The 27,948-nt window shown below is 32.3% G+C and overlaps 2 protein-coding genes across 2 annotated transcripts in view; both read left to right on the top strand.

The window, feature by feature from the left end:
• Nucleotides 1-87: 87 nt before the first annotated feature.
• Nucleotides 88-9,804, top strand: Naa60 (N-alpha-acetyltransferase 60). The gene is made up of 7 exons (XM_075307396.1): nucleotides 88-545; nucleotides 600-817; nucleotides 3,264-3,396; nucleotides 5,384-5,548; nucleotides 5,606-5,826; nucleotides 6,827-6,941; nucleotides 8,622-9,804. The coding sequence occupies exons 2-7, from the start codon at nucleotides 687-689 to the stop codon at nucleotides 8,751-8,753; spliced, it is 897 nt and encodes a 298-aa protein (XP_075163511.1). The 5' UTR covers nucleotides 88-545; nucleotides 600-686; the 3' UTR covers nucleotides 8,754-9,804.
• A 2,374-nt stretch (nucleotides 9,805-12,178) lies between these two features.
• cue (Low-density lipoprotein receptor repeat domain-containing protein cueball) overlaps nucleotides 12,179-27,948 on the top strand; it is a 39,890-nt gene continuing 24,120 nt past the window's right edge. The window contains exon 1 of the mRNA XM_075307395.1: nucleotides 12,179-12,539. Within this exon, the coding sequence (XP_075163510.1) occupies nucleotides 12,458-12,539 (82 nt within the window). The 5' untranslated portion in view covers nucleotides 12,179-12,457. The remainder of the gene's footprint in view (nucleotides 12,540-27,948) is intronic.

Here is a 27,948-nt window from a genome sequence, read left to right as displayed (position 1 = left end):
GCCGATGCCCCGTGGTGTGATTACCCAATCATTGCCAATCACCGAGGTTGCTCTGCCTGTTTTTTTCTTTTGCCTTGTCGCCCCTAACGCCAACCTGCAACAGTTATCGTGATTCAACCTCCTTATTGAGCCATGATATCATCTCTAGTGTGAACTTAGTATTGAGAAAAGTGCTGAAAATTTGAAAATTGCTGAAAATTTGCTTGTAAACTATTGGCAACCCTGATTTTACCTCTTTGATACTATCCGGTACTGATACAGAGTACCAAATACAAACGGTCACTAATAGTAATTGTCTTTGCTGATTGGCATCATTGTTTTCTTCAGTCCCAAAGTAAAATCACTAAAATGAGTTAATTGATAATTGAAGTCAATTAAAAATCCAACGAATGCACAAATAGAATTACAAAAGAAATCTATGAATTCGTTTATTGAAAGCAGGATACTCCAACCCAATATTAGTCACTTTTGCGATTTGTATGAAGAGGTGGTACCTGACCAAAGAAAAGTAAACAAACGTTCTTCCGTAAGGGATCCGATTCTAGGTGCATATGAATCATTTCTACTTGGAATACTAGATTAATTAATATTTCTTGCAGGTCTTGATTGTTTATATGATAATGAATGGGTCGTCTACTTTGAGATTGCTGCGACAACAAAGGGAATTCGTTAATTGCTAGAATTCCATGAATGGAGGAAAAGATTTGCTACTAAATTTGGGGAACAAATTGAATATTTCACTGTCTACCATCTATGAGAAACAATCAAATGTATTTCAAATTATTCTTCAAATTTGGAATATGGCGCAATTTCATTTGTGAGTAAATATTGAAAAGCTTTTTGCTGTCAAAAGTTTATATTGTTTCGAATTACTTAACAATTGGCCACCCAATAATTATACATGATCCATATATTTCCAATTTGTAGCATCAGAATTATGCTGAATCAAGGAAATAATCTTTGAATCAGCATGAAAAGACTGCGCAAGCAATATGAAATTGTAAGCCACAGATAAAGATCGTACCTACCTGTTCACAGAACAAGTATACACAGCAGTAAGTTCGGCCGGGCCGAATCTTAAATACCCACCACCATGAATCAAATATATTAGTTTCCTTTGAAAACTCTTCGTCGTAGAGAGTTACTTGATAATATATAGAATTTCAGTAGGTTTAATGACAGATATTCTCCTATGCAAATCTGGATTCAAAAGAACTATTTTTTTCGAGTTTTAGAAGAATCATAAACATCTCGCGTAAGTGTGCAAGAAAATTATGAAAACAACGCCTTGATTTGAAATTTAAAATCTGTAGACAACCATTGTTCAAATGATTAGAAGAAGTAAAATATGGAAATTTTACTTTCAGTTTAAAACAATGTATATAAGCCGAAGGAGTTATATCACCCAAATACATGATATACGCCAAATTAAGCACACATAATTGTGGTTCTGAAAAACCTACAGAATCTTGACCCCAAATCGGTAGACGGGTGTGCAAGGGGGATATATCAAAATCTGTACCGATACACAGTATATTCGTAACACCTATTTATGGTCCTAAAAACCTCTAGATTTCAAATTTCAGGTAAATTGGATAAAAAATGCGATTTCTAGAAGCCCAAGAAGTAAACTCGGGAAACCGGTCTATATGTGGGCTATACCAAAACATGGACCGATGCACACCATTTTCTTAAAACCTATTTATGATCCTAAAAAAACTTTTAGATTTCAAATTTTATAAAAATTGAAGATTGGTCTATATGGGGGCTATACTAAATCATGGACCGACACATTCCATTTTCGGCACACCTATTTGTAGTCCTAAAATACCTTTAGGTTTCCAATTTCAGGCAAATTGAATAAAAACATAAAATCGGGAGATCGGTCTATATGGGGGCTATACCAAAACATGGACCGATACTCACCATTTTTGGCATACCTCTTTATGGTCCAGAAATACCTCTAGATTTTCAATTTCAGGCAAATTGATTAAAAAAATGGTTTCTATAGACCCAAGACGTAAAATCGGGAGATCGGTCTATATGGAGGCTATACCAAAACATGGACCGATACTCACCATTTTTGGCACATCTCTTTATGGTCCTAAAATACCTCTAGGTTTCCAATTTCAGGCAGATTGAATAAAAACTACGGATTCTATAAGCACAAGACCCCAAATTGGGAGGTCGGTTTATATGTCCCGATATAGCCCATCTTCGAACTTCATCTGCCTGCACACAAAAGACGAGTTTGTGCAAAATTTCATCACGATTGCTTCATTATGTTGTTGTAACAGTTTTAATGTTATTTCATCAAATTTATTCAATGCTGTGGTACTTCAGTTGGTGTCCAGATCTAGGAACTCTGCGACAAGGGTAGGGTGCGTCCAGAGAGATCTGGTGGTGAGTCGGGTAGGTTTAGCTGGGCAAGCAAAAAGGTGACGAGTGTCATGTAGTCCTGTCATTATTGAAGACTGCAGCGTGATTACAACAGACAGACAGACGGAAATGGTTATATCGTCTTAGAATTTCTCCCTGATCAAGAATATATATACTTTATATAGTCGGAAATCGATATTTCGATGTGTTACAAACGGAATGACAAACTTATTATACCCCCGTCACCATTCTATAAAAATATCACTAAAACTATTTCAATAAAAATTTTTAAATAAAGATATTGTTGAATCAATTACGCTTTCAATCAGACTAACATTAATCAATTAGTTTTTTAATTGACGTTGGTGTTTGTTATCTTTTCGTGATGATTGGAAATGTTTCAATTAATTTCGTGATTGATATCGAAACGAATATCTGTTTTTTTTATGTAGAGTAGTAGCAGAAATCAATTTTTATAGGATAAAACTATAATGACGACTTCATATCATATCAGTGCGTGCAGTACGATTAGTTTTCTGTTCCAATGTAAGGTGCCTCATTTTTCTAGCAGTGTCGGAACATGTGCCACACAGTGTTACGGGTAATTTGACACGCCTAAAACACACCAAAGTATACAACAATAAATTCATATCAGTTCAAATTTCTCTATTGACGAGATTTTTTTTTTAGAAAGAAGCTACTTCGTTATGCCTAATATTTGGAATATTTATTACACTTTGAATATAAATTGTGCAAGAACAACTCTTGTTGTCACATGCTTTGGACAAATGGGGAGAATATTTGCCTTGTGTTATTTTTTGTTTTTGTTTAAATTTAATATTGTATTCAATGTGTAAAAGACTACTCTAACTATTCTCTTGCAGATATTCGAACTCCCATAGCAAACATATTCCATCCCCTGAACCAGTTATTGATATGAACCGAGTGGACAGCGTTCCTCTTTGCTGTGTTAATGATGTCCAATTGCGGTTTTTGGTTCCAGATGATTTAACCGAGGTATGCTTAATACATACATTTATGTACATGCATAATTCCATTATAAAGAGGAAAGAATTTTTGTAGAAATCAGCATGAAATTAGATACCGTTGTTGATAAGAAAGAATAATAACACTGTGTGTGCATAATGCTTCAAACAAAGTTATTTATAATAATAATGATTAGCATGGGGCTATCGTTCCAGTAAATGAATGAAATAAAATTTGCAAAGTCTAGAATTAAAAAAGTTACGAACAGTTAGTTGTTTAAGAACATTTTATATAGTAATATTGAATATTGATATTTTATATAGTAATATTGAACCAAATAGCAGACCCCCTCAAAAATTTACAGATCTCTACTGTTTAAGACCGCAGGCACAATTTGGTTTTAAAAATACTTCGTTTTTTGAGATAGGTTATATATAAAAATTATTTATGAGACACTCTTATTCTGAGTGGTTTTTACTTGGTTCAGAGTAAAATAAAAACTGCAAACTTGAGTTATAAATTCGGCTCAGTTAACAATTATCAAAAAGACTTCGTTCAATCATATTTGCAATAAAGAATTCATGAGTAGTTATTCACATCGAATTATTCTATGCCTATCGTAAACTCCCACGATGATGGGATATACTGAAATTAATGTTTTTAAGGATGTCATCACAGTTGGTTATGGTTTTATATTTTGACTAAAACACTTTAAGACTGTGTTGTACATAAAGACCCATATCGTTGGTATAGAAATTGAAAAGAAAGGTGTGCACACCGTTTACCACCAGCTGTTAGTGAACCCTAACCACTGCACCAACATTCGCACCCTCTATTATTGAAGAAATACTCGAAACGAAAAACGTCAAAAAATAAATCAAATTAAAATCCATTTAAATTAATTAATTTTTTTAATGAAATAATTTAGATATTCCTATAACTTTATCCTCCGTGGTAGCCTTTTTGGGGACACCTTGATGTATCTTTTCACTTCATTCTTTCCTCGCATATAATCATATTAGTCATATAATCATATTAGTCTGCGAAATTAAATTGCATGTGGCAAAAAGTCAAAAATCGTATTTACAACGAATCAATTTTAGTGGAAAAAAGCTGTAATTTTGGTATCTTCAAATTCTTTGATATATTTGAAAATTAGCTCATCAACTTTAGATGTCGGTTTTTAACAAAAACATATAACTTCATATAAAGAGGAACCAGTATGTGAAGAGGATGAGTAATTTGACCATACCTGTTTCTTATGGCACACGAAAGAGTTTCGTATGTACTGTAGAGGTGTGCACGTGAGTAATAGTTACACACACTCACGACGGAAAAACCTTACTCAAGCAAGATATTGTTTGGTAGGAATCACGCTCACGCACAATCACAAAAAAACTTGTACTCGAAAATGAGCATTATTAAAATCGAGAGCGTTATTACGTTATTATAACATCCCAGGTTCACTCAAATTTTAAATAAGTTTAACTCTTAAGCGTTTTATGTTGGTGAGCAGGATTATTTTCGTGAGCGTAATTCTTTACTCACACACACTCACGAAGATATTATTTTTTCGTGACTCACGCACGAAATTTTGGTTTATTAATCACGCTCAAGCACACTCACGCCGTTGCCATGAGCGACACGACAAGTTCGTGTCACATGTACACCTCTAATTTACAGACATTAATTCAATCAAAGATATAAATCATTCATTGAAAGGAAAACAAAAATCTTTTGCTAAAAAATAAAACACCTTCATTTTCTATGTCCACATTTATGTTAATCACAAACTTTCTATAATTGCCTTTAAAAAACGTTTTTATATCTCTAATAAGTCGATAGGTCAACATTTCGCGACAACATTTAAAAAAAGTAAAACGTTCATAAAGTTAACCTACTACCGGTCCTTAATTTAAGTAGCGTTTAATATGTTAGGATTATATATTTTATTATTATAAATACATATATTTTTTATTTGTATTGAATTTTACAATTTATAAATTCAATGATTTAGGTGAGAACATTATGCCAGGATTGGTTTCCCATCGATTATCCATTGTCGTGGTATGAGGATATAACATCAAGTTCAAGATTTTTCTCACTAGCGGCTGTATATAATTTAGCTATAATAGGTTTAATTGTGGCCGAAATTAAACCCTATAGAAACCTAAACAAAGAGGTAAGAAATAGCATAGTTGTATTTTCTATATTCAATAAAATATTTTATTTCACATAGGACAAGGGTATTTTACCCGATAGTATGGGTAAAACTGCCGATGTTGGCTATATTCTATCGTTGGGTGTACATCGAAAACATCGTCGAAATGGTATTGGGTCATTGCTTCTTGATGCTCTTATTAACCATTTAACAACGGCGGAACGGCAGTCCGTAAAAGCAATATTTCTACATGTATTAACAACAAACCAACCTGCCATATTGTTCTATGAAAAACGAAGGTATGATTTAATTATTTGACATACCTACGTGGGTGTTCTGATAATTTAAATAAACGTATCAAAGATATTTTTTAATTTCTCTCTAAAAATAATCAAGCTTGAGGTGAGGTTTTTTCTTTATTCGATATTCAATCGACAGGACTCTATATTTTATTAAAAACAAATATATAATTTCTACGATCGATTTAGTGTAACAAAGAATACTTAGGAAATATATGGAGAAACTAAAAAAATATGTAAGCGGCGCTGTCCGCTCATTTAAACTGCTGTTTTTTAGGAACATTAATAATTCATATTGTGTATTTCTTTATATATTAACATTCCACATTTTTTAATGCTTCTAAAGTGTATTACCGATTTGTTACTTTTATGCGGAATTGGATTTCATAATGGAGAAGATTTATTTATTTATTGTTTTTGTTCAAAATATACCAATCAAGAAATTAATTTATCCAATTAATTTTTAATTGAAATGTCTTCAATCACTGAAATATTAGTGTCAAATTAATTGAAAGTCAATTAAAACATTAGGTTAGGTTAGGTGGCAGCCCGATGTATCAGGCTCACTTAGACTATAAAAAATTATTTGATACTATTAATTTTTCAAATACTAAATTTGTTGAATCAATGAAATTTTTAATTGAATATTTTTTAAAACTCAAGACTTTAATTGAAAACATTTTCGTGAAAATGTGTTCTGTGTAGTCAACACACGTAGATGATTTCCGAAGGAAATCGAAATATCAAATAAAGAAAATGGACAAAAATCAAACCAGGACCTCGAGCTTTATTATTTTTAAAAAGCAAATAGTAGTTATAAAACAATAACGTCGAACAGCAAACTTAAACAACAAATATATTTTTAGACACTAAATACGAGTCGATTTGCCCGAAATTTTGACATTAACCATCAGGCTATGAAGCTATGAACTTACAGGACTACCCACGTACATATGTATTTTGTTCTACTCTATAATCCTTTTATTATTTTTTTTTTCAGATTTAGTCTGCACTCTTTCCTGCCTTATTACTATCATATAAGAGGCAAAGGCCAACGTGATGGTTTTACTTACGTTACCTACATAAACGGTGGTCATCAGCCTTGGACTTTATTATATCCTTTTCAAAGAAAACATTTTATAATTCCACTAAATCTCAATTTTATTGCAGAGTTTTTACATATAAAATCTAAAAAGATGAAAATTCATTTTCGAACAGGTTAATTCAAAAGTCTCCGGCCTACTTTTTCTTTTCCTTCAATCTGTCCTTATTGGTTACAACCTCTTTTTGTTGTTGACGGTCTTCGTTACTCATTTCACCCATATGCACTTAGCATAACAATTCTTGAGGTTTGATTTTCCAATCCTAGGTTTGCTCCAATTTAATTTTTCATTTCGTCGATTTGAAATTTAGTGTTATTTTTGAACCATAACAATGTATGGTAAATAACGATTAATTTATTATGCTTCTTGATGATATAACTGCATTTCATCCTATTTACTTAACATTTGATGTCTAGTGTTGTTTAATTCATAGAAGCAGCAATTTTTTGACATTTTGTTTGCTTAATTTTATCCAAAGAGGTAAATATGTTTTGTTCTGATACTGCCCAATCTCCCGAATGGAGTTGCTGAAGGCATAGAAGGTGTGTCCATAAAGGATACACTGAATAAGACTAATATTGGTGTTTATTTTGGTATAGCCTAAACCGATCTCATGATTTCACTTCCCGTGCGCATTCGAGTATAGGCTTATAATGGGGAACTTGATCCTATATAAATCTACAGAAAGTCGAAAGCTTTCATCTGATCGCTTGAACAAGAAATTAAAAAAAAAAGTGTAAATCTAGAATCTGATGAGTCTCCACATGTAACCGATTTCCACCAGTTTATACCTGTAGCAAAAATCATCATATAATCATCAATAAGACTAATATTGGTGTTTATTTTGGTATAGCCTAAACCGATCTCATGATTTAACTTCCCGTGCGCATTCGAGTATAGGCTTATAATGGGGAACTTGATCCTATATAAATCTACAGAAATTCGAAAGCTTTCATCTGATCGCTTGAACAAGAAATTAAAAAAAAAAACAGTGTAAATCTAGAATCTGATGAGTCTCCACATGTAACCGATTTCCACCAGTTTATACCTGTAGCAAAAATCATCAGTTAAAACGTTTCAACGAGATTTATTCAAAGCAAATTATTATATGGGATCCATATTGGTGGGTATAAAGATTCAGGCCCGCCGAACTTACGGCCGTATATATTTGTTTTTATGTACCCCCATTCCACTTTAATATGTCTTTCAATAGGTATGTAAAAATGTTGCGACCCATCATTAAATTACACAATACAACACAAGAATTTCAAACAAAAGATCACTTATCCCTAGATTGGTTGCCGTTCGTTCGTTACGAGCCTCTATAGTTTTTTCTCCAAATTCGATTTTAAGCACTTTTTACCAATTTCCTTCTATTATTTTGGAGTCAAAAAGTTGAATATTGCGTCATTGTGTTATAAGATTTCCATTTTTAGTTTTTGGAATCTTTTTATTTGTTACATATAAGAAATAAAAAAGGAATAATTTATTTATTAAGCTCCTAAGTGTATTCATTTGTGTTATATAAAAAAGCGTGGAAAAAACCCATAGTATGTGTGAATGTTTCGTACACGATTTTTAGAGAAACATAGACCCTTGGTGGGAGGCACATGACTTCCTGTGTGTGTGTGTGTTTTTTTTTAATTCCTGTAGGCACTATTTTGTATATTGTTTCCTTAACTCCATAGCACAGATCATATAAAGGATTACGCATCAAAATTACGACACACCGGAGAAGTATTCAAATGGGTATCAGCACGCGTGAGGCAAGTTGTTCGATGGATATGCCATAAAACTGTATCACGCTTCAACTTCGCCCACTGAAACCAAACACGCATTCAAATAAGTTCAACCAATGCAGAGATTAGTGTAAATGTACTATTATTCGAAGATTGACGATTGAGTATATCATACTTGTATATTATAGCTTATAACTAATTTATTGACTTGTCATCAAACAGCATACATGTGTATTTATTGTTGGAACTGCTTAGTTTATATGATTCAATCTCTCACATACTTGATTGAATTTTTCTCAATCAATTAAGCAAATACATACATACCCAACGGAAATTGGCGAAAATTACCACTGGCGAATCTATCACAGGACTGGTACCGATGCTCCAGCTTAATTTAATTTTTAAATATAATTGTTCTTTGGAATGAGCCCAAGTCATGAACTAAAGTGTAAATTTACCCCGTCAATGATAAAAACACATATTAACGTGACTGGTCCCTTCCATACGTTTTGACCAGAACAAGGACTAATCCCACACCGGTTTGACCGAAATGGTCCATTTCCCGTGGGGATAATTATTACATTTTGTTTTTTTTTACAAAAGTTTTTGCTAAATTATCGTTTCTTATGGCTTCTACATCCAGTGATATTAATTTCGATACCATTTTATAGTATTTTCCACTCATGTTTTCAATAATTGCCATATACTGTATAAAATTGTTGTTGGTATTTTTTTTGATATATATACGCCAACGGAGTTTTGATTTTGAATACATCAACGACGTTATTAGTAATGACCTATGTATGTAATGCTCTTAAAAGATGAAAAACGCATAACAAATCTAGTTACCAAATAAAACAATGGAATATAGACACTTATATTGTAAGTTTAAGCAATTATATTTATATCACATTACATTTGACAACTCAAGTCCTTTAATGTATGTAATTTAATTTAAAAAGTTCATTGTTATCACGTTTTTGTACCGCATACATTCACACCTTTTTTATACATATAATATTGTTGTAATCTTCCAATGCCCTATTTTATAAAGTATTATAATTTCATTTAGCTAATTAAAACTTAGATGATGACCGAAAAAGTTTTATTTAAAATAAACAAAAAATTCAAACTAATATATTTTTTTAATAAAATGTAGAGCTTACAATTAATAGGTTCAAAAAGCAAACATATGCAAATTTGTACATACATAGACATTAAAAATAATGTATAGTTAATTTTGGCCAAATTGGGTGGACATTTTCGGTAATAAGAATTCGAACAATTTAAACAGTAATTTGAATTTAACTGACAATGTAATGTACTTTTTCATCCAGAAGTTTTCGAATGGGGAATACACCAAGTTGTGTTACCATATTTAACTCTCTATTTTTTCATGTTTCATTTTCTTGCTTTTGTATCATAAAGGTGGGTATTAAGTTCGAGTTTAAGCCCTGCCAGCATTTCAAAGTTCAATTTCATCCTCATCGCTACCACAGACTCGTAAATGTCACCACAACCATCGCGAACTGTGATGGGGGAAGCATATCAAAAAGTACAAAATGTACATGAAAGTATTTTGCCATCACTACTGTTTTATTTTTTGTGAAACGCCAAGCGCAACCACCTTGTTATATTTTATTTAAATAAAAACGATAATAAATTTCTGAAAACATAGATATTACTCTTAAAATTGTGAAAGGTATATGGTGAACAATTTTCGACTTTCCAAATAGAATAAAGTGATCGTTTTTCAAATATTTTCCAGGCACGCTGTCTCCATCGAAAATAAACAAACTGGCTGATAGACGCTGCAATATGTAACTTGCTACTTAAAACTCAACATCATTATTTTATTAATGCAAAAAATTATGTTAAATGTGATGAGATAAACCGAAAAACTGGCTGATAGACGCTGCAATATGTAACTTGCTACTTAAAACTCAACATCATTCTTTTATTAATGCAAAAAATTATGTTAAATGTGATGAGATAAACCGAAAAATGTTATATTTATAAGAAATTATAAATGTTTAATCAAATCAATAAACATCTACACAATCGTGTTTTACTTGACCACAATGATTCTTCTACAATTACCTTAAAATGCACTATTTCTGATAGTTTGCAGGGGTTCTTATTGGCGTCCTTCGAAATTGATCTAAATAGGCACCTAATAATTGCACTGATGAGAAACTTTTTCGTAGTAACTTGGCGTGGTACAACTTCTCAATAGTGACGGCGCTTTTCCGACGAGTTTTTGATGTCGTATATGATTGTTTTCGACGTAGTGGGGATTCTCAGAGGCGCCCCCAAATTCAAAAAATGTTGGCAGGGAGGTAAGTACTATATTCGCTTTTCGCGTTATTAAAAGGGTTCAATATAAAGCACATAATTTAACTCCATTGATGTGCAGTTTCTTGTTCCTCTAGATTTTGGCAAGACTTTACAGGAATATGTCTGTTTTCATTTATAATTTTGACTATTTCAGGAAAAGTAATCGCGAAAATAAAGTGATTTTCAACTCGAAAACCGAACATAGTACCTTTAGCCGCTAAAATCTTCATTTTTTCACTAAAGTGAAAACTAAATCAGTAAAAAAAGGCATACAATTATTCATATTTGTTGCAGATTTCATTATAACTTGATGGGGAATAGCCCAAAGTAAATTTTCACAAAGTTTGTATTCCTTAAAATGGATTATTAAAGAAAAGTAATCGTGAAAAATTACAATTTTAGCGGCTAAACTCGAACTTAATACCCACTTTTATATGAAATTCTTTACTTCTACATGTTTAAAAAGGGGCTTAAAGAAGTACAGAGAGTCTTAAAAATAAAAAAAAATCTATTACAAGAGCTACTTTACAATTTACTTTGTTTCCTTTTTTTACTATTGTGAAATTATTTCGTAAGGACTGGGGTCGAATTCTTGGTCCCTCATTTGCGTACATCACTGATTTGGAAAATATATACCATCCCTGCCAGCATTTCAATGTTCCATTTCATCCTCATCGCTACCACAGACTCGTAAGTGACACTGCAACAATCGCCAACTGTGATGGGGGAAGCGTATGAAAAAGTATGAAATGTACATGAAAGTATTTTGCCATCACTATTGTTACAAGAGCCATTTTATATTTTTTGAAACACCAAGCGCAACTAGCTTCTTATAATTTATTTAAATAAAATCGATAATGAAGTGCTGAAAGCATAGTTATTTCGCTTAAAATTGTAAAAGGTATATTGGTGAACAATTTTTGACTTTCCAAATAGAATAAAGTGATTGTTTTTCAGATATTTTACAGACACGCTGCCTCCATCGAGAATAAAAACCCTGGACAAGGGTTTTATCGTACGGATAAACTTATAGTCTGAACGGCTAATAATACAATAAAAGAATTGAAATCAGCTGACTTTGGCTTCTACCTTATACATGCACCCTACGTTTAAACGAGTACTCGGTAAACTTTACATCTCCCAACGAGAGAACTAGCAGCCCGATATTGGCTTAATTAACATTCTACTAACCACCGAACTAACGTGGTACCGCAATATTTATTGAGTGCACACGGTTATATGTGACGTTTCATATTTGAGTTCGTTACAAACTCCCGTCATAACAAACATAATACACCAAATTACCTCTTAACCCCAGTGCTTTTTAAGAAGAGAAGATATGAAAATTAAATAAAAAAAATAATATGTCAAGTGATAAGTGTCAACAAAATTGAAAAAGATTATAAATATATTTATCTAACATAAAAAAATAACAATTGTTTATAAGAAAAAATGTGGAAGGCTCTACAAATGTTAATTTTTCTAATGGTGCTTTGCGCACACCATCATTATGTACTGGGGGATGGCGTGTGGGGTAAGTTGATTGCATTTTCTATATATTTTGCCTAAATGCCAGATATCGCGATATCTTATATTTTCCCCTTATTATACAATCGTGCAAGACAAGTGAAAATGGTTATTGAATGATAACAATAGGCTGATATGAGTTCCAGTGTAGTGGAGAAAAGATTTAAACTAACCAAATGTTTCCAGGTGCTTAGTGGAAGTATTGGATATTTGCGTTCACTATACGCATAAACTAATACACATATGTATGTACATTTTGTATGTACGTCTTCTGTGCACACATCTATTCCATCACATAATACCCTTTGGACATTAGAATTTTAATTTCCAATTTGCCAATGAGCTTTATTGAAAACTAAAATATTTTTATTAGATTGGCAAGTGTTACTAGAATACCCAAAAAAGAACAAATGTAGGGATATTGTTGTTATGTAATAGAGAAATGTCAATCAAACGTGTATCAGTCACAATAGCTAGCACTCGTATTTTCGATTTTAGCAAAACAAACATTAATAACGATAAAGTTCACATTCAAAGTAAACACGTACGTTTTTGCCAATGCTAGCAATCTTTTCATTCATTCCCATTAGTGGAGCGCACAGATTCCTCGAAAAACGGCTAACTTACATTTCTATGCAGACAGATTAATACTGGATGGAAATGTAGTGGCGCCTACTAAGAGACTTTGAAGTAAGTTGGCCCATTAGTAGGCCAATGTCATCCTAAGCTAGATGTTTTTCAAGGAACGGGACATTTATCTTAATCCTAGTTATTAATTCTTACTCCATGCTAAGATCATCACTAATTGACCTAACTATCATTACAGAAGAGTATTCAGAGTATTGAAGTGAATAAGCTGTAACCTAGATGTGTACGAGGGAAGAACGAAATCACTGTTCTAATGGAAATGAGTTAAATAAAAAAAAAAATGTCCCAAAAATGTTGCACAAATTTTCTATAAACGTAAATCTCATGATGGGGATACGTTAGGTTAAGTATAGTGGCAGCCCAGTATTTCAAGCTCACTTAGACTATTCAGTCTATCGGGATACCATAGTGGGGAACATCTCCCGATTCTATGTTTAGCTCATAGAGGGACCTAATTTTTATAGCCGAGTCTGAACGGCATTCCACATAGCGGTGAAACCGTTTAGAGATGCTTTGAAACACTCAGAAATGTAATCAGCATTACTAAGAGGGGATTTGTCACAGCTGGTGTGATCCGAATTCATTGTATTGGGTATGAATTAAAATGTTTTGTGATATTTTGCCAAATTAATAAATTTTATAATAATTTTTTATGATAATAAATTTGTAAGATTTTTTATGCAATCTTACGCTTGTCCGAAACGTTTGACCTCAAATATTTTAAAATATTCGCAATTTTTGTAGAATTAATTTAGAATTTTTTCAAAATAAATGATTAAATAATTTGTGCCATTTTATTAAGTCTTATTTGAAAAAAAAGAAGTTAAAATTACCCATCAAAAATATGGAAAAAGTGAGTTATAAAAAATTGAATTAAAATAGTTTCCTGTGCTGTTAAAATAAAAAACTTCAACATATTTTTGGAAGTGCTTTTTAAGTTGTGCTTTTAGAACAACTTCCAAATTTTCTTACTGGGTTATTCATCATTCATTAAAACGTATATAATTTACTGGATTTTCTAATTATCAATGCCATTTGTCTTAGTCGTGCATCATTCAGAGTTCAGCTCCTCATAATATACTAAATGTATCGGCAGGATTATTTTTTATTCGCATGTAAGATTTGATGTAATGATTCTGTATGAATGTGAGATGGAAGTTCTTTCGCAAAAGGTGAAAGAAAGAGAATATCCAATGATTGGAGTTTTCACAATTTGTCGTCTGTCAATTCCAGCCAGTGATTATTGGAAACGTCAGAAATTCCTGAAACATTGGATATAAATCAAGACGTTCCCAGATGGGTCTTTCGTTGCATTAACATCCGCCAAAATACATAATTGCTCATTCATATCTAAGCAGTCATTTATGGTAGAGAACTTTATAACCCAAACACTTTCTTACAAGTTACGGAAAAAATGTCCGGAAAATAAAGATCAGTAGTAGATTTTGTGAGAATAATGATATTTCCATTAAACCTATTATATTCTTTTAGAATTTCTCAATGTTGTTGTTTTAATAGTGTGTGGTGTTATCATCCACTTTTGTGTTGCGCTTTTGGTACATCAGCTGGTATTCAGTTCGCCGAACGCGACTAAGATGGGATGACTGGGCAAGCGAAAAGATAACGCGTGTCATGTGAACTTTGATTACAGATGGGACACACGTCATGTATGCTAATAAGTAGGAATTGTGCCGGTTGCACTTGGCCAACCGGCCAACTACCTTGGTTTACTTGAGGTTTCTTTACTCCGGTGCTCTTTACTATGGTGCTAGTCGAACCCCGGGAAATGGATTAACCTTGTAGATTCTCAACACTTCAGCAATAGTTCCCCATGAATCCTGTTCAGATTTATTTATCTTTACTGAGGCATTCTCTATTTTTATGAACATCTCAATATACCAAAATTTATAGAACAAAGTCTGCTGCAGTCAATGTCTGCTGTTATATTTTTGTAAGTCATGGTGTTATAATAGTATATATAGTATATATATAAAGTATATATATAAAGTAGTATATATATATAAAATATATTTTTTGTTGTTTATATTTTTTTTTGCCTTTTTGCAAGCTAAAAAACTACTATTATAACAACAAGACTTACAAAGTATAACAGCAGACACTGACTGCTGTTATATAAAAAAATTCTATTGTAGCAAACTGTGTCTGCTCATTTTCCAGAAATTTTCTCTTTTAGCAAATGTTTCTGCTGTGTCAACTAGAAATTTCTTTGATCATATGCACAGTGCAATCATATTTCAAAGTAGATTGAATAACAAATTATTATGCGATACATCAACAATGAAAAATGTATAATTAATATGGGATCAAAAAAATTTGAGGAAAGTAAAAATGGCAATAGATATAAATCCAGTCACAAACTTCTCAAAAGTAATAAATACAACACCAGGCATTTAGATATTAAAATAGTTTTGGTCGAAAAGCATTGCTACATTGAGAGAAAACGTGTAAAAAATGGGGCTGTACATTCCAGCACCGAGCTATTCTGACAACAAAAGACCTCATACAAACAGGATTCCTTGCAAGAGGAATAAATAATTGGAATTAAAGCCGATGTGGATCACAGTTTTATGCACACTTAATAAAGATATTTTACGAACTCAAAAACTTCGCAACAATCGACAAAGATTGTGTTTTGTCAGACTTTGTTTTGTCCAATCCATTGGAATCTATCTATATCATAAAATCAGGTATTACACATTGAAAAATCTAATAAAATGCAACGTCAAATATTTAAAAAATGTTACACAAAAATTTTCGATGAAACGCGTTATAAACACAACGTTCCTAATATACAGGTGTATACCAATATAAATGTAGATATTCATAGTATCTACATAGTATATATATACACATACCAGTCGGTATTTCTTCAGCTTTATCTCAAAATTTGAAAGTCACATTGAAAGAGAGCCAACAAGTGTGTACTGATTTATTTATTTTATGGTGGGTTCGTTCTATCGTTATATAGATTATATAGCCAATAAATAAATCGGTGTATGGGATGAGTTCGCAGTTGGATTTAATTTTTGTTATTGTAATGATTGTCCAAGCCAAAATCATCTAATCTATTTACTATAAAACATGTAAATAAATTATATTTTTTTTTTCGAAGACATAGACTTAGAGCATTTAATATACTTTAAAATCATTATTATTCATAATTATAATGAAGGAGAAAAAAATCAAATGTGTTTTTCTTTTAAGTCTTTAAATTTACTAGAAACTTCTTCGTTTTTTGACTTTCTCAATTTCATACAAAACAAAATGTTGTTTTCTTCTCGACCCTTTAGGGTATTTAATATCAAAACATGATGTGTCGAACATCAAGGCAGCATATTCTCTAATGCCTCATCGCTCATTTGCAAGTAATCAGGTTAATAGGAACTCGTCTATTTTGTTTCTCGAATGTAAATATACGAAACGGAATAAAAGAAATCAAAGAAGAAGACAAAAAAAAAAACATATACTCCTCAATATATCAATACTGACATTGGGCTCTTTCATGATACGTGACCATGCAGACATCGATAATGGCGCTCGGCAGTATTTTGCGCACACATAAACGATTTCTGCACATTTGATTCTACATTCCACTACGAATCAAAGCCGTGTTACATATAAATAATGTGCAAACTTGCAATCCAGTAAATATCAAAAACTGCAACCATATGAGATTATAAAAGACTGTAGTTCATAGATTTCCACGATGTCTAAGAAATTTTAAATTGCTTTATTTGCCTGTTATTACTTATGTGGCAGTTTTGCGCATTTTTTTTTTTTTCAAATCGAGATTTGAAACTTTCAGTTATTTTGTTTATTTATATGCTTTTTTATGTCATATTGCCATAAGCGTAGGAAGGCCTCTGGGGAGGGGGCTTAGACCCCCCAGAAAAAATTTAGCCCCCCCAGAATTTGAAAACCTATTTACGATTTTACATTTTTATAAAAAATAAACAAGTATATACAACCGCACAAAGCTCCGCTAAAGACTTTCATGCACAATCGTATTACTTGGGTTGTGGTAGCAGTTGCCGATGGCAATGTTTTAAGTCTGATATTTATGAAATAGAGCTGTGATTGAACTTATGGTTTAGTTGAATAACTAACAGCCTGTTTCTGTATGTCGAACGAGTTCAATCGATCGACTGCAATGCATAGAAACAGCTGTTTTTTGGTTATAAATTCAGCTGTTTGTTTCCATTTTAGTCGATCCACAGAGCTCATTCGACATACATAAACAGGATGTAAAGCTCCTTTATTAGGTTTAGTCATCTTAATTAAAAAATAGTAATTGGTATTAAAACTATTCTTTCATAAATTAATATCTTTAAAATGCTGCAAAAAAGAAGTGAAAATGTTATTTTTGGGTCCGGAAGTGGTGAATTGGCGGAGAAGCAATGAATGTAATAGGAACTCGTCATAGAACGAATGTCCACCGTTTCAACAGCCGTTGCAATAAATTTGCATCCCTTCTTACGGTGTGATCCATATCGTTGTGTGATATTTTCCCAAATAAATAATTTTTATTTATTCGGTTTTTATTTGATTTTTGGTCGAACTTTTGTTAGAATTATATAAATATTTATAAAGACCTCGAGCTTCAAGAAACATTAATTTTTATATTTTTTATGGTTTTTGATGCATTCTAACGCTTGTTTGAATATTTTCAAAAATTATCGATTTTTCTATAATGGATTTAGCATTTTTGTGGCAAAATTTGAATAATTTTTACCATTTTATATATTCTTACTCTTTTTTAAACTATTTGAAAAAAGAAAACAAAAATTACGCATTAAAATATGAAAAAGCTGAAGTAAAAAACTTCCTGTGTAGTTAATACAATTAACTTCTTTGTGAGGACATTTTTGGAAGTGCTTTTAAAGTTGTGCCTTTAAAACAAATCCCACTTTTTTTGCTGGAAAAAGTGTGGAACTACTTTTAGTTGCTTTATTATATATTATTTTGATGTCTATTTTTGTATTCTTTTTTATGAAATAAAACAATAATTGAACCTATAAGTTCAGTCTATAAATTTTTAGCTAGGGGGGGCTATAGCCCCCCCTAGGAAAATTGTCTAGCTACGCTAATGCATATTGCAAAAACAAGGACTATGCTTGGTATATATGGACAACAGTTGTGTCTTTTTAACTTTACTAGTGCCTAGATTATAGATTACATAGATATTCTGTTTCTCTCAGCGAAAAAATGTAACAGTTCCAAAAATGTCTTCGAGCGTTTCGTTTTAATTTTACATAAAAAAGTCATTAATTTTCCAGCACTTGTTGATTTTCTTATTTTCGCGAGTTCGACCAATTTTTCCCTCAAATATGGACGTTTACATTTTTAGGTGATTTATAAATCGTCTAGTGCCTCATAAATGTTCTAATTTTGGGTAAAATTCTGCATCTTGCGATACCCATCCGTCCATCTGTTGAAATCACGATATCTTGCGAACGAAACAAGCTATCGACTTAACACTTGGCCCAAGTAACTATTATTGAAGTAGGGCGGATAATATTGTAAATCGGACCACGTTATAAATCTTGATTTTCGGAGCCTCTTGGAGAGCAAATTTTATCCGATCTGGTTTAAATTTGGTACGTGACAACCTCTAACAACCATGAAAATCTTAGTTCATATCCTTTTATAATTATTATAGTCCCCATATAAACCGAAGGGACAAATTTCATCCACCCGGTGATTGAATCAGATTTTTTTGTGTAATAAGATTCGGCCAGGCCGAACTTTTGTTTATTCCTGATGAATCATTTATGTAATAGATTTCTGATTAAATCCCGATAGATTTCAATAGATTATGCAATGGGGAAATATAAGCTCTCTCATAGTGGATTTCAACAAAATCATGTACAATATTCCCCAGAGGCGAAAAAAAACTATTTATAATGCATGATTTGTTCCATCCGAACTTCAAATTTAATTTTACATTGGGAGTTATTACGAATTTAGTGCTAACAGCTCGATAAATTATACTTGATGTTGTGATGTAAATTATACTTGATAAAATGCGAATTAGGATGATATTTAGGTTGAAATTATGATAAAATTCGCTGAATATTGTTTAAGCATTGCCACTATTACCTGCTAATATAACATTGTTGGCTAACTTTGTCATAATTTTTTAATAAAAAAAGGTCGACGTGACGATTTGAGAATAATTTCATCAAAATATTTTAGTCACCTGTTTCAGAGATGCCACTTTGTTATTACATCATTCCTCCAATAACGTTTGTTCTGGACGTGCTGGTGTCAGTACAGAGCTCCTTAGACAACTGGGCATCCGAAGCCGTTGGACACGACGTATTAAATCGGTTTGTTAAGTAAAATACACAAAGTTTATACAGAAATGAACTGAATATAGAATAATCTTCTTCATGAAAAAAATCAAAGCTTCGCTCTTCATCGTTTTGTTATCGTTTCTGTTATGACTTTCAGCAAACCAAATTAGTATGCTATTCTCATTCCATTTTAAAAGGCCTCCTAAAACGTGATGAAAAATACGAAATGCATTCATATTGGATTAAAATGTAAGGAAGGCCTATGACTCCTGGATTATTAAAAAAATAGGACCCAACATGATAATATTAGTAAAAATGCAGGCATGATTTTGAGAGAATAAACCAAATACGCCGCTCAGGCCGTGTATAAGTAAAAAAATGTTCTAATGTTTATTTTTTATACCCACCACCATAGAATGGTGATGGGGATATAAATAATAAGTTTGTAATTCCGTGTGTAACACATCGAAATATAGATTGCCGACCATATAACGTATATATATTCTTGATCAGGGAGAAATTCTAAGACGATATAAGCATGTCCGTCTGTCTGTCTGTTGTAATCACGCTACAGCCTTCAATAATGGCGCCATCGTCCTGAAATTTGGCACAGATTCGTTTTTTGTTTGCAGACAGGCCAAGTTCGAAGATGGGCTATATCGGTCCAATTTTTGATATAGTCCCCATATACACCGACCTCCCGATATGGGGTCTTGAGCTTTTAAAGACCGTAGTTTTTATCAAATTTGCCTGAAATTGGAAATCTAGAGGTGTTTTTGGACTATCAAAGAGTGTGCCGAAAATAGTGTCTATCGGTCTGTATTTTTGAAACTGTATTTTGTATCCGGCAATTCTGTTTATTGACGAACCCACTGAGGTGAAAATGTGCCTCATCACTGAAGATGATTTTCTTCGAAAATTGATCATCCACTGTTGCCATTTCTTGGAACCATTTTACACGTTGTTGGATTGTGTATCTCTCCATGGTTCAAATTGAGTAAGTCTGAAATAGAGAAATGTCAAATAAAATTCGGAAAAAAACTTGGCGTTTAGGTGTGGTTCACATTCAACATCGGTCCTTACAATTTAACCACCCTTTATATCAGAGTCGTAGAAGAGCACGCCGATGTTGCTTCTTTACTTTGTACTCTGTTCTAAATGTAAACAAACTTCTTCAATAACGTTTTTCACAAATACACAAAAAATGACCACACAAATTTTTTTTGAACCTACAAGAATTTGTTAGAAAAATTTTTAAATTCAACAAAATTTTTGTTGATGTAACAAAATTGGTTGCTAATGTGACAAAATATTAAACATTTTCTAACAATTTCATAACAACAATTTATTGTTGGTTCAAAAATATATAAAATATTTTGTGTGACTTACAAAGTATTGTAAAAAAATTAGCTTGAGTTGAAAGTGGGTTATTTTATGTTTATGGTATGAACCTTTTTGTTTTGTTTAAATGAATTATATTTCAATAAATTAGAATTAAATGTTTTTCTTTTATTTTCCAATTGATAATTGTTGATTTTTCTTTTATTTGAAAAAGTGTGCTCTATTTTCTTCATATGTGCTCTTTTTAAAGAGTGATTTGTTAAGAGCTTGATAACTTTTTTTAAAAAAAAACGCATAAAATTTGCAAAATCTCATCGGTTCTTTATTTGAAACGTTAGATTGGTCCATGACATTTACTTTTTGAAGATAATTTCATTTAAATGTTGACCGCGGCTGCGTCTTAGGTGGTCCATTCGGAAAGTCCAATTTTGGGCAACTTTTTCGAGCATTTCGGCCGGAATAGCCCGAATTTCTTCGGAAATGTTGTCTTCCAAAGCTGGAATAGTTGCTGGCTTATTTCTGTAGACTTTAGACTTGACGTAGCCCCACAAAAAATAGTCTAAAGGCGTCAAATCGCATGATCTTGGTGGCCAACTTACCGGTCCATTTCTTGAGATGAATTGTTCTCCGAAGTTTTCCCTCAAAATGGCCATAGAATCGCGAGCTGTGTGGCATGTAGCGCCATCTTGTTGAAACCACATGTCAACCAAGTTCAGTTCTTCCATTTTTGGCAACAAAAAGTTTGTTAGCATCGAACGATAGCGATCGCCATTCACCGTAACGTTGCGTCCAACAGCATCTTTGAAAAAATACGGTCCAATGATTCCACCAGCGTACAAACCACACCAAACAGTGCATTTTTCGGGATGCATGGGCAGTTCTTGAACGGCTTCTGGTTGCTCTTCACTCCAAATGCGGCAATTTTGCTTATTTACGTAGCCATTCAACCAGAAATGAGCCTCATCGCTGAACAAAATTTGTCGATAAAAAAGCGGATTTTCTGCCACTGATTTTGGTAATAAAATTCAATGATTTGCAAGCGTTGCTCGTTAGTAAGTCTATTCATGATGAAATGTCAAAGCATACTGAGCATCTTTCTCTTTGACACCATGTCTGAAATCCCACGTGATCTGTCAAATACTAATGCATGAAAATCCTAACCTCAAAAGAATCACCCTTTATAAGCTGAATGTGCTCTTTTTGCCTCTTCAAAATCTGGCATCCCTAGTCGAAAATGTTGAGTATTGGTCCATGTTTTGGTATAGCCCCCATATAGACCTACCTCCCGGATTTATTTCTTGGGCTGCTAGAATCTGTAGTTTTTATCCACTTTGCTTTAAAATTTAAATATACTAGTGTTTTAGACCATCAAAAATTTGTATCGCATTTATTTCTACCGGTCCATTATGTAAGACAGTGATCGATCGACCGATTTCACTTCTTGAGGGTATAACAGAAGCACTGATTATAAAAATTGCTTGAAACTAAAAGTAAAATCTCCAGATTTTACTCCTCATTATCATTTAAATAATGACAGTAAAAATCTACAGATTTAAGATTTCAAATCAAGGCTTGCTTCATCATTTACACGATATGTTTATGATTTCTCTAAAATTAAAAAAAATATGGTTCTTATAAATCCAGAATCTGATCTAGTCGTCGTGGTAGAATCGTTAAATTTACCTTCGGAAAGTGTACTGGTTGAATTGATCTAATTGGAAGAATATCTGTCATCGAACCCCTGAAATCCTGCATATATTATCAAGATACCCGCACCGACGAATAGTTTTCAAAGAAAACTATTATATTTGATTCATGGTGGTTAAGATTCGGCCCGGCTGAACTTACTTCTGTATGTACTAGTTTTTTTGTAACAAAAAACAAAAAACAGGTATTCAATCCGCAAATGAGCTAAATCTAATTTTTTGCCAATATGAAAACTTGTATGTTGTAAAAAGATTGTGGTGCTAAAAATCCAAATTTCGATGTGTGAACGTAGTATTAAACCTAATACAAAGCAGTAAAAGAGGATGTGACTCTTTTAAAATAGTCTTCTACCTTTACTAGTTTTGGTTGTTGAGTTACGTTTTCGTGAGTAAAAAAAGTAGTAACTTGTAGAAGGCATGAAACACAACAATTAATTAAAAAACAATCAGATAAACTTGTCAGTGACAATTAGTATCCCGTATGGAAAAGTCGTAAATAAATCTTTTACGGCCATTTCCATGTAGTTCCTTTGGCTTTAACTGCCAGTTAACAGAAAGAAAAATGGAAATATCTTTTCTCCGGTTAACATTAACTGAAAAATTTTCAGCAGTTAAGTTTCTAACTGGCGTTTGGAATATATACGCAAAATGACAGATATGTAGATATCACGGTTTAAAAGTTCGTTAGCTAACGTAGCACTAACGGAGCTTCATGAAAATGGGGGTTAAATGCATTACATTTACATAGCCCACATTGTAAGACTTCCATCGCTATCCAAATCGTTAGTCTTCCAATGCTGTTCGAATGGATGGTAGTTCCTAGACTTGCTAACTCATCTGCTTTTAGATGTCTGGTAGGTCTCTTTGGCCAGGTAACTACATATTGTGAATATTGAATTGTTCAGTCTGATTGAGAGATTTGAAGCTGGATATTTATATATCCCGTTTTTAGCAGTCTTACCTTACTGTACATTAATTTTGACTTTAGTGTCAAATGTACCTATACTGCACCAAAGTATACAGCCCTCTTAAGCACCTTATCTATATCTGGGATAACCAAGGGACATAAATAAAATACGTTTTAATCAAAAAAAAAAAAAATATGGGTGCAAACCACTTAAACTTTAAAAATCCATGGAGCACTCTAGTTTAGCTATACCAAAATGTTGTCTGGTTTTTTGGTCGATAGAGAATTAAATTTTATGTCGATATGGCAAGTAACTGGTTTGCGGTCGTAAACGTATAACCGGTTAATCGTCAATAAAACCGGTTCTACTGAACCGATTACTAAATGTACATCATTAAAAAGGTGAAGGTGTCACCTTTTAGGTATGATCCAAATTTTTCCGGCTATCGGTCTAGGCTCTACGTTAATAAATGTGAATTTCCGAACCGTGTTTTTTTACAAAACTGGCTATAAATCAAAGAGTGTTCGATTTAAAGGTAAAGGAAGGAAAGGAAATGTAGCCAACACTTCCACCTATCCGCTAAAGTTAAATTTAGGCAGATATCTCTGCTTTGAGTTATGCCCTATGATTTTAATTGTATCCGTGAAATGTGTACTATTATACTAATTTTTGTTTAAAAGTTGTTTTTCGGGTAGAATAAAACAGAAGTGTTTTTAAACCGGTTAGGTTCACATAACATGAATCGTTAGTTTGGAAAGTCACATTTTGCAAAAACTCGCGAATTTTTTGAAAAAAAAAATTTTCTTTTTAACCCGGATATGAATATAAATCACTTAAATTTCCGGTTCTAAAACAATTTCGATATAAAAAGCGCCGCGGCGATTTTTTTACCGGATATAAATCGGTTTATATATTTGTAAGAAGAATGTATATGTAAAAAGCGCCTCAGACGAAATGTATGTTTTTTAAAACCTGGGTATTGATACAAATCAATTAATATTTTCGGTTATAACAACAATTTGAATGTATAAGGCGAAAAATGATAATATGAATATAAGTCGGTTAAAATCTTCGGTTTTATGAAGAAATTAAATGAAAGAAACAGTTGTAACAACAATTTGTATATAAAAAAAAAAACAATTTTTTTCAAAAAAAATCGAGCGACGTTTTTGAAAACATTTTTCAATTTTCCTTGTAAACCGAATATGAATATAAACCGGTTAATATCTCCGGTTTTAGTGGTGATATCCGCCTAAATTTAACTATGACGGAAAGGTAAAAATATTAGCTACAAAATCAGTTAATTAGCATATTTATATCGAGTAATTTTTGAGTTTTGAGCTGTTTTGTAAAAAAAAAAAGTTTCCAAAAAAACATTTTCATCTATATATCCGGAACGGATATATCGAATAAATCGGTTTATGCATAATTTGAAAGGGGTTATCATTAGCTTGCTAGAGATGTATATGAAAGTAATCGGTTCACCAGAACCGGTTTTATAAACGATTATTTACGTAGTCTTTAGAACCGAATAACCGGTTACCCGGTTACAGCCGCCAGGAAAAAGTTGTTGTTGTAATCTACTCTTAGATTAGAGTTCTACCATCTATGAAGTTATGAAAAAAATCTGAGCGGTATAGCAAAACTAGAGTTTAGCCAAATCCATTGTGACACCATTAGATGAGCTTCTCTCACTGAGTAATAATGGGTAAATTTTTGTGTATATTGCGGTCTGGAACATATATAATTTGATATATTTCTGGAAATATTTCGACATATTTTCTCTGTGTATTGTTTATGCCCAAGCTCACTTACAAAACTTAGCTTTCAGTTTATTTTTTTTTAACTAAACCGTAGAATGTAAGATAAACATTCAAATGGTATCATGCATACATATACATTTGAGAACAAAAAAACTGCTAAATAAACATAACATGAGTACTCATAGTAGTCTTAGAAGTTTTTATTTTAACAATTATTTTATAATCCATCTGCTGTGTCATTAAATCTATATTTTAAATAAAAACTGCATACACAAGAAATGTAATTCCTAATACCAAACACCTGGGTCAAAATCACAATAAATATCTGGTATTAATACGATATTATGCATATATTAAATTCTATTGAGAAAAATAATCCGGTAAAACTTGAACCGTTTACTGTGTCACATTAATTTAATATTAATCAAGCTGATAAATTTTAAGGGATTCAATGACGGCGTAAATTACCGTAATATATGCCTTAGACATATGGGGGTATTTGTGGCTGTAAATTATTTAGAATGTTCCAATTAATTGTAAGTGAACACAGCAGTAAGCTCGATATTTTCAATATCTAAATAACCTGTACTTATAGTCAATGGATTTTAGGTGTATATGAATGGGGGGATACACGTGGATTGTATTTTTGTTTTCCGTTTTCTATCTATTTTTTCTTTATATTCTTTATGTGTATGAAGGAAGGTATTTATGATCGCATAATTTACAATTACATATACATAAATTTTACGTTGAGCTTTGGATGGAAAATCCAAACCCACATATCTTAACGGGATTTATTAAATATTGGAATATGATCAGGAAATATACCGAAGTTTCTTAACTTTGTGGATTTAAGGTTTAAGGTATTAGCATACTCTCACCCTTCCGAGATTTATAAAAAAAATCCCAAACGAATGCTCAGCTTCCATTCGGCATTTGCTAAAAAATTTCCGAACAGGTGGAAAGACTAATTCCGAAATTTCCTAAAAATGTTTAGGAAACATTACTCAATAATCGTTTTTAGATTGCACGAAAATGTTCACGATTTAATTCCATTCTTTGGGCGAGAAAAATCTTTAAGTTGCTGTAAACAACACAAGAAGCGCTCTCATGTCAAAACGTTCTAAGTATGTATATCCTCGAAAATGTCAAGCTTTACGATAGAACCGTCAGTTGGAATATTGGTTTGCCTAATCCCAAAATATAAAAGGCAACCGTCGTAAACTATATGTGTCAAGAAAAAATAAAAAGATTATCGGTCGATAGATATGTAGTAGAGGTATAGGAAAAAATGAGTCATTGGGTTTTTGTCAAAGCAGTGGTGATTTTACAAGAAAAATGTGGGTATTTTGGATAATTTTGACCAAATCGGAAACACATATATATGGGAACTATATCTAAATGTTAGTTAACATTTAGATATAGTTCCCATATTCAAGCAAATTTAGCATGAATAGTAAAAAATGATAATACTCCTTGTGCAAAGTTTCACGTAAATCGTAGTAAAAATTTGGTCTCTGTGGTCACGTGTGTGTAAATATATGGAAGCTAAATCTCAACTGATTTCAACCAAATTTGCCACCGATTAGGACACTATCAGCAGTACTCCTTGTGCAAAATTTAAAACAAAACAGCCATATAAGTACAAGCCGGGAGAAAGATATACATGTTTGGGAGCTAATACTATTCTATTCTTAACCAAAATAGATACTTGTGCAAAATTTTAAGTTGATTGTCCCAATCAACTTAAAACAAAACTGCGACAAAGCATTAATACACGTGTCCATCTCGTATCATTCTGGGTGTTGCAAACATAAGCACTAACTGTTCCACAGTGTGGCGCAGGGTATAAAAACTAAAATTTATTCGAAATCTAGTAACTACTTTTCTCTCAAGTGGAATGGGACAAAAGTTTAGTTAATTTATAAACCTTTTATAAAATTAAATATCTTATTCGTTTTGTTTTGTTATTTTTGGTTTATTCTTCAATCATTTTGTTGTTTTTGGTTTCAGCTTAAAACCATGCATTGACTAAACTACAAGTGTAACTTAACCAGCAGAGGAAAATAATGTTTGTCAAATTTATTTGGGCAAAGCCCTATAGACTACAAGATGGTTGGATGGACGCACGTTTCGGAATTACCACATTCCTCATCAGCATCATCTACTTGCAGCAAAACTATCAACCAATTATCAGAATAAATTCAGGCAGTTCACTAAACCCAAAGTGAACCGCACTTGAACCTTCCGAAAAAAGGTTTATGATAGCCGGCCTTTGCCGAAATAAATTTGTACAAACATATCTTTTCCCCTTTAAATTTGACAAACATTATTTTCCTCTGTTAGTTAAGGTACACTCAATCCACAATCAATGCATGGTTTTAAGTTGAAATCAAAAACAACCAAATTAAATATCTTATTTAAATAAATATCTCATTGCTAAGAGTGTCAAACACTGGTGTGTGGAATTTTGTACCGCTGTGGTTTTACTATCACACAAAAAAAAAACTTCTGATTCAATCACGAAATTAATTGATCCAATTAATTTTTGAATTGAAGTGTCTTCAATCACAGATATGATAGTATGAATTAAAAAAAAAATTGAAGGTCAAGTAAAAATTAATTGGTCCAATTAAAAAATTAATTGATACTCGTACTATTAATTTTTATGATTGATGTTTGTTTCAATTAAAAAATTGATCGAATCAATTAAATTTTTAATTGAATATTTTT

Source organism: Haematobia irritans, chromosome 4, assembly GCF_050003625.1.
Source record: "Haematobia irritans isolate KBUSLIRL chromosome 4, ASM5000362v1, whole genome shotgun sequence".
In the NCBI taxonomy this organism is placed as follows: Eukaryota; Metazoa; Arthropoda; class Insecta; order Diptera; family Muscidae; genus Haematobia; species Haematobia irritans.
Note: the sequence above shows the minus strand (reverse complement) of the source record. Positions and strands in the feature narration are given on the sequence as shown.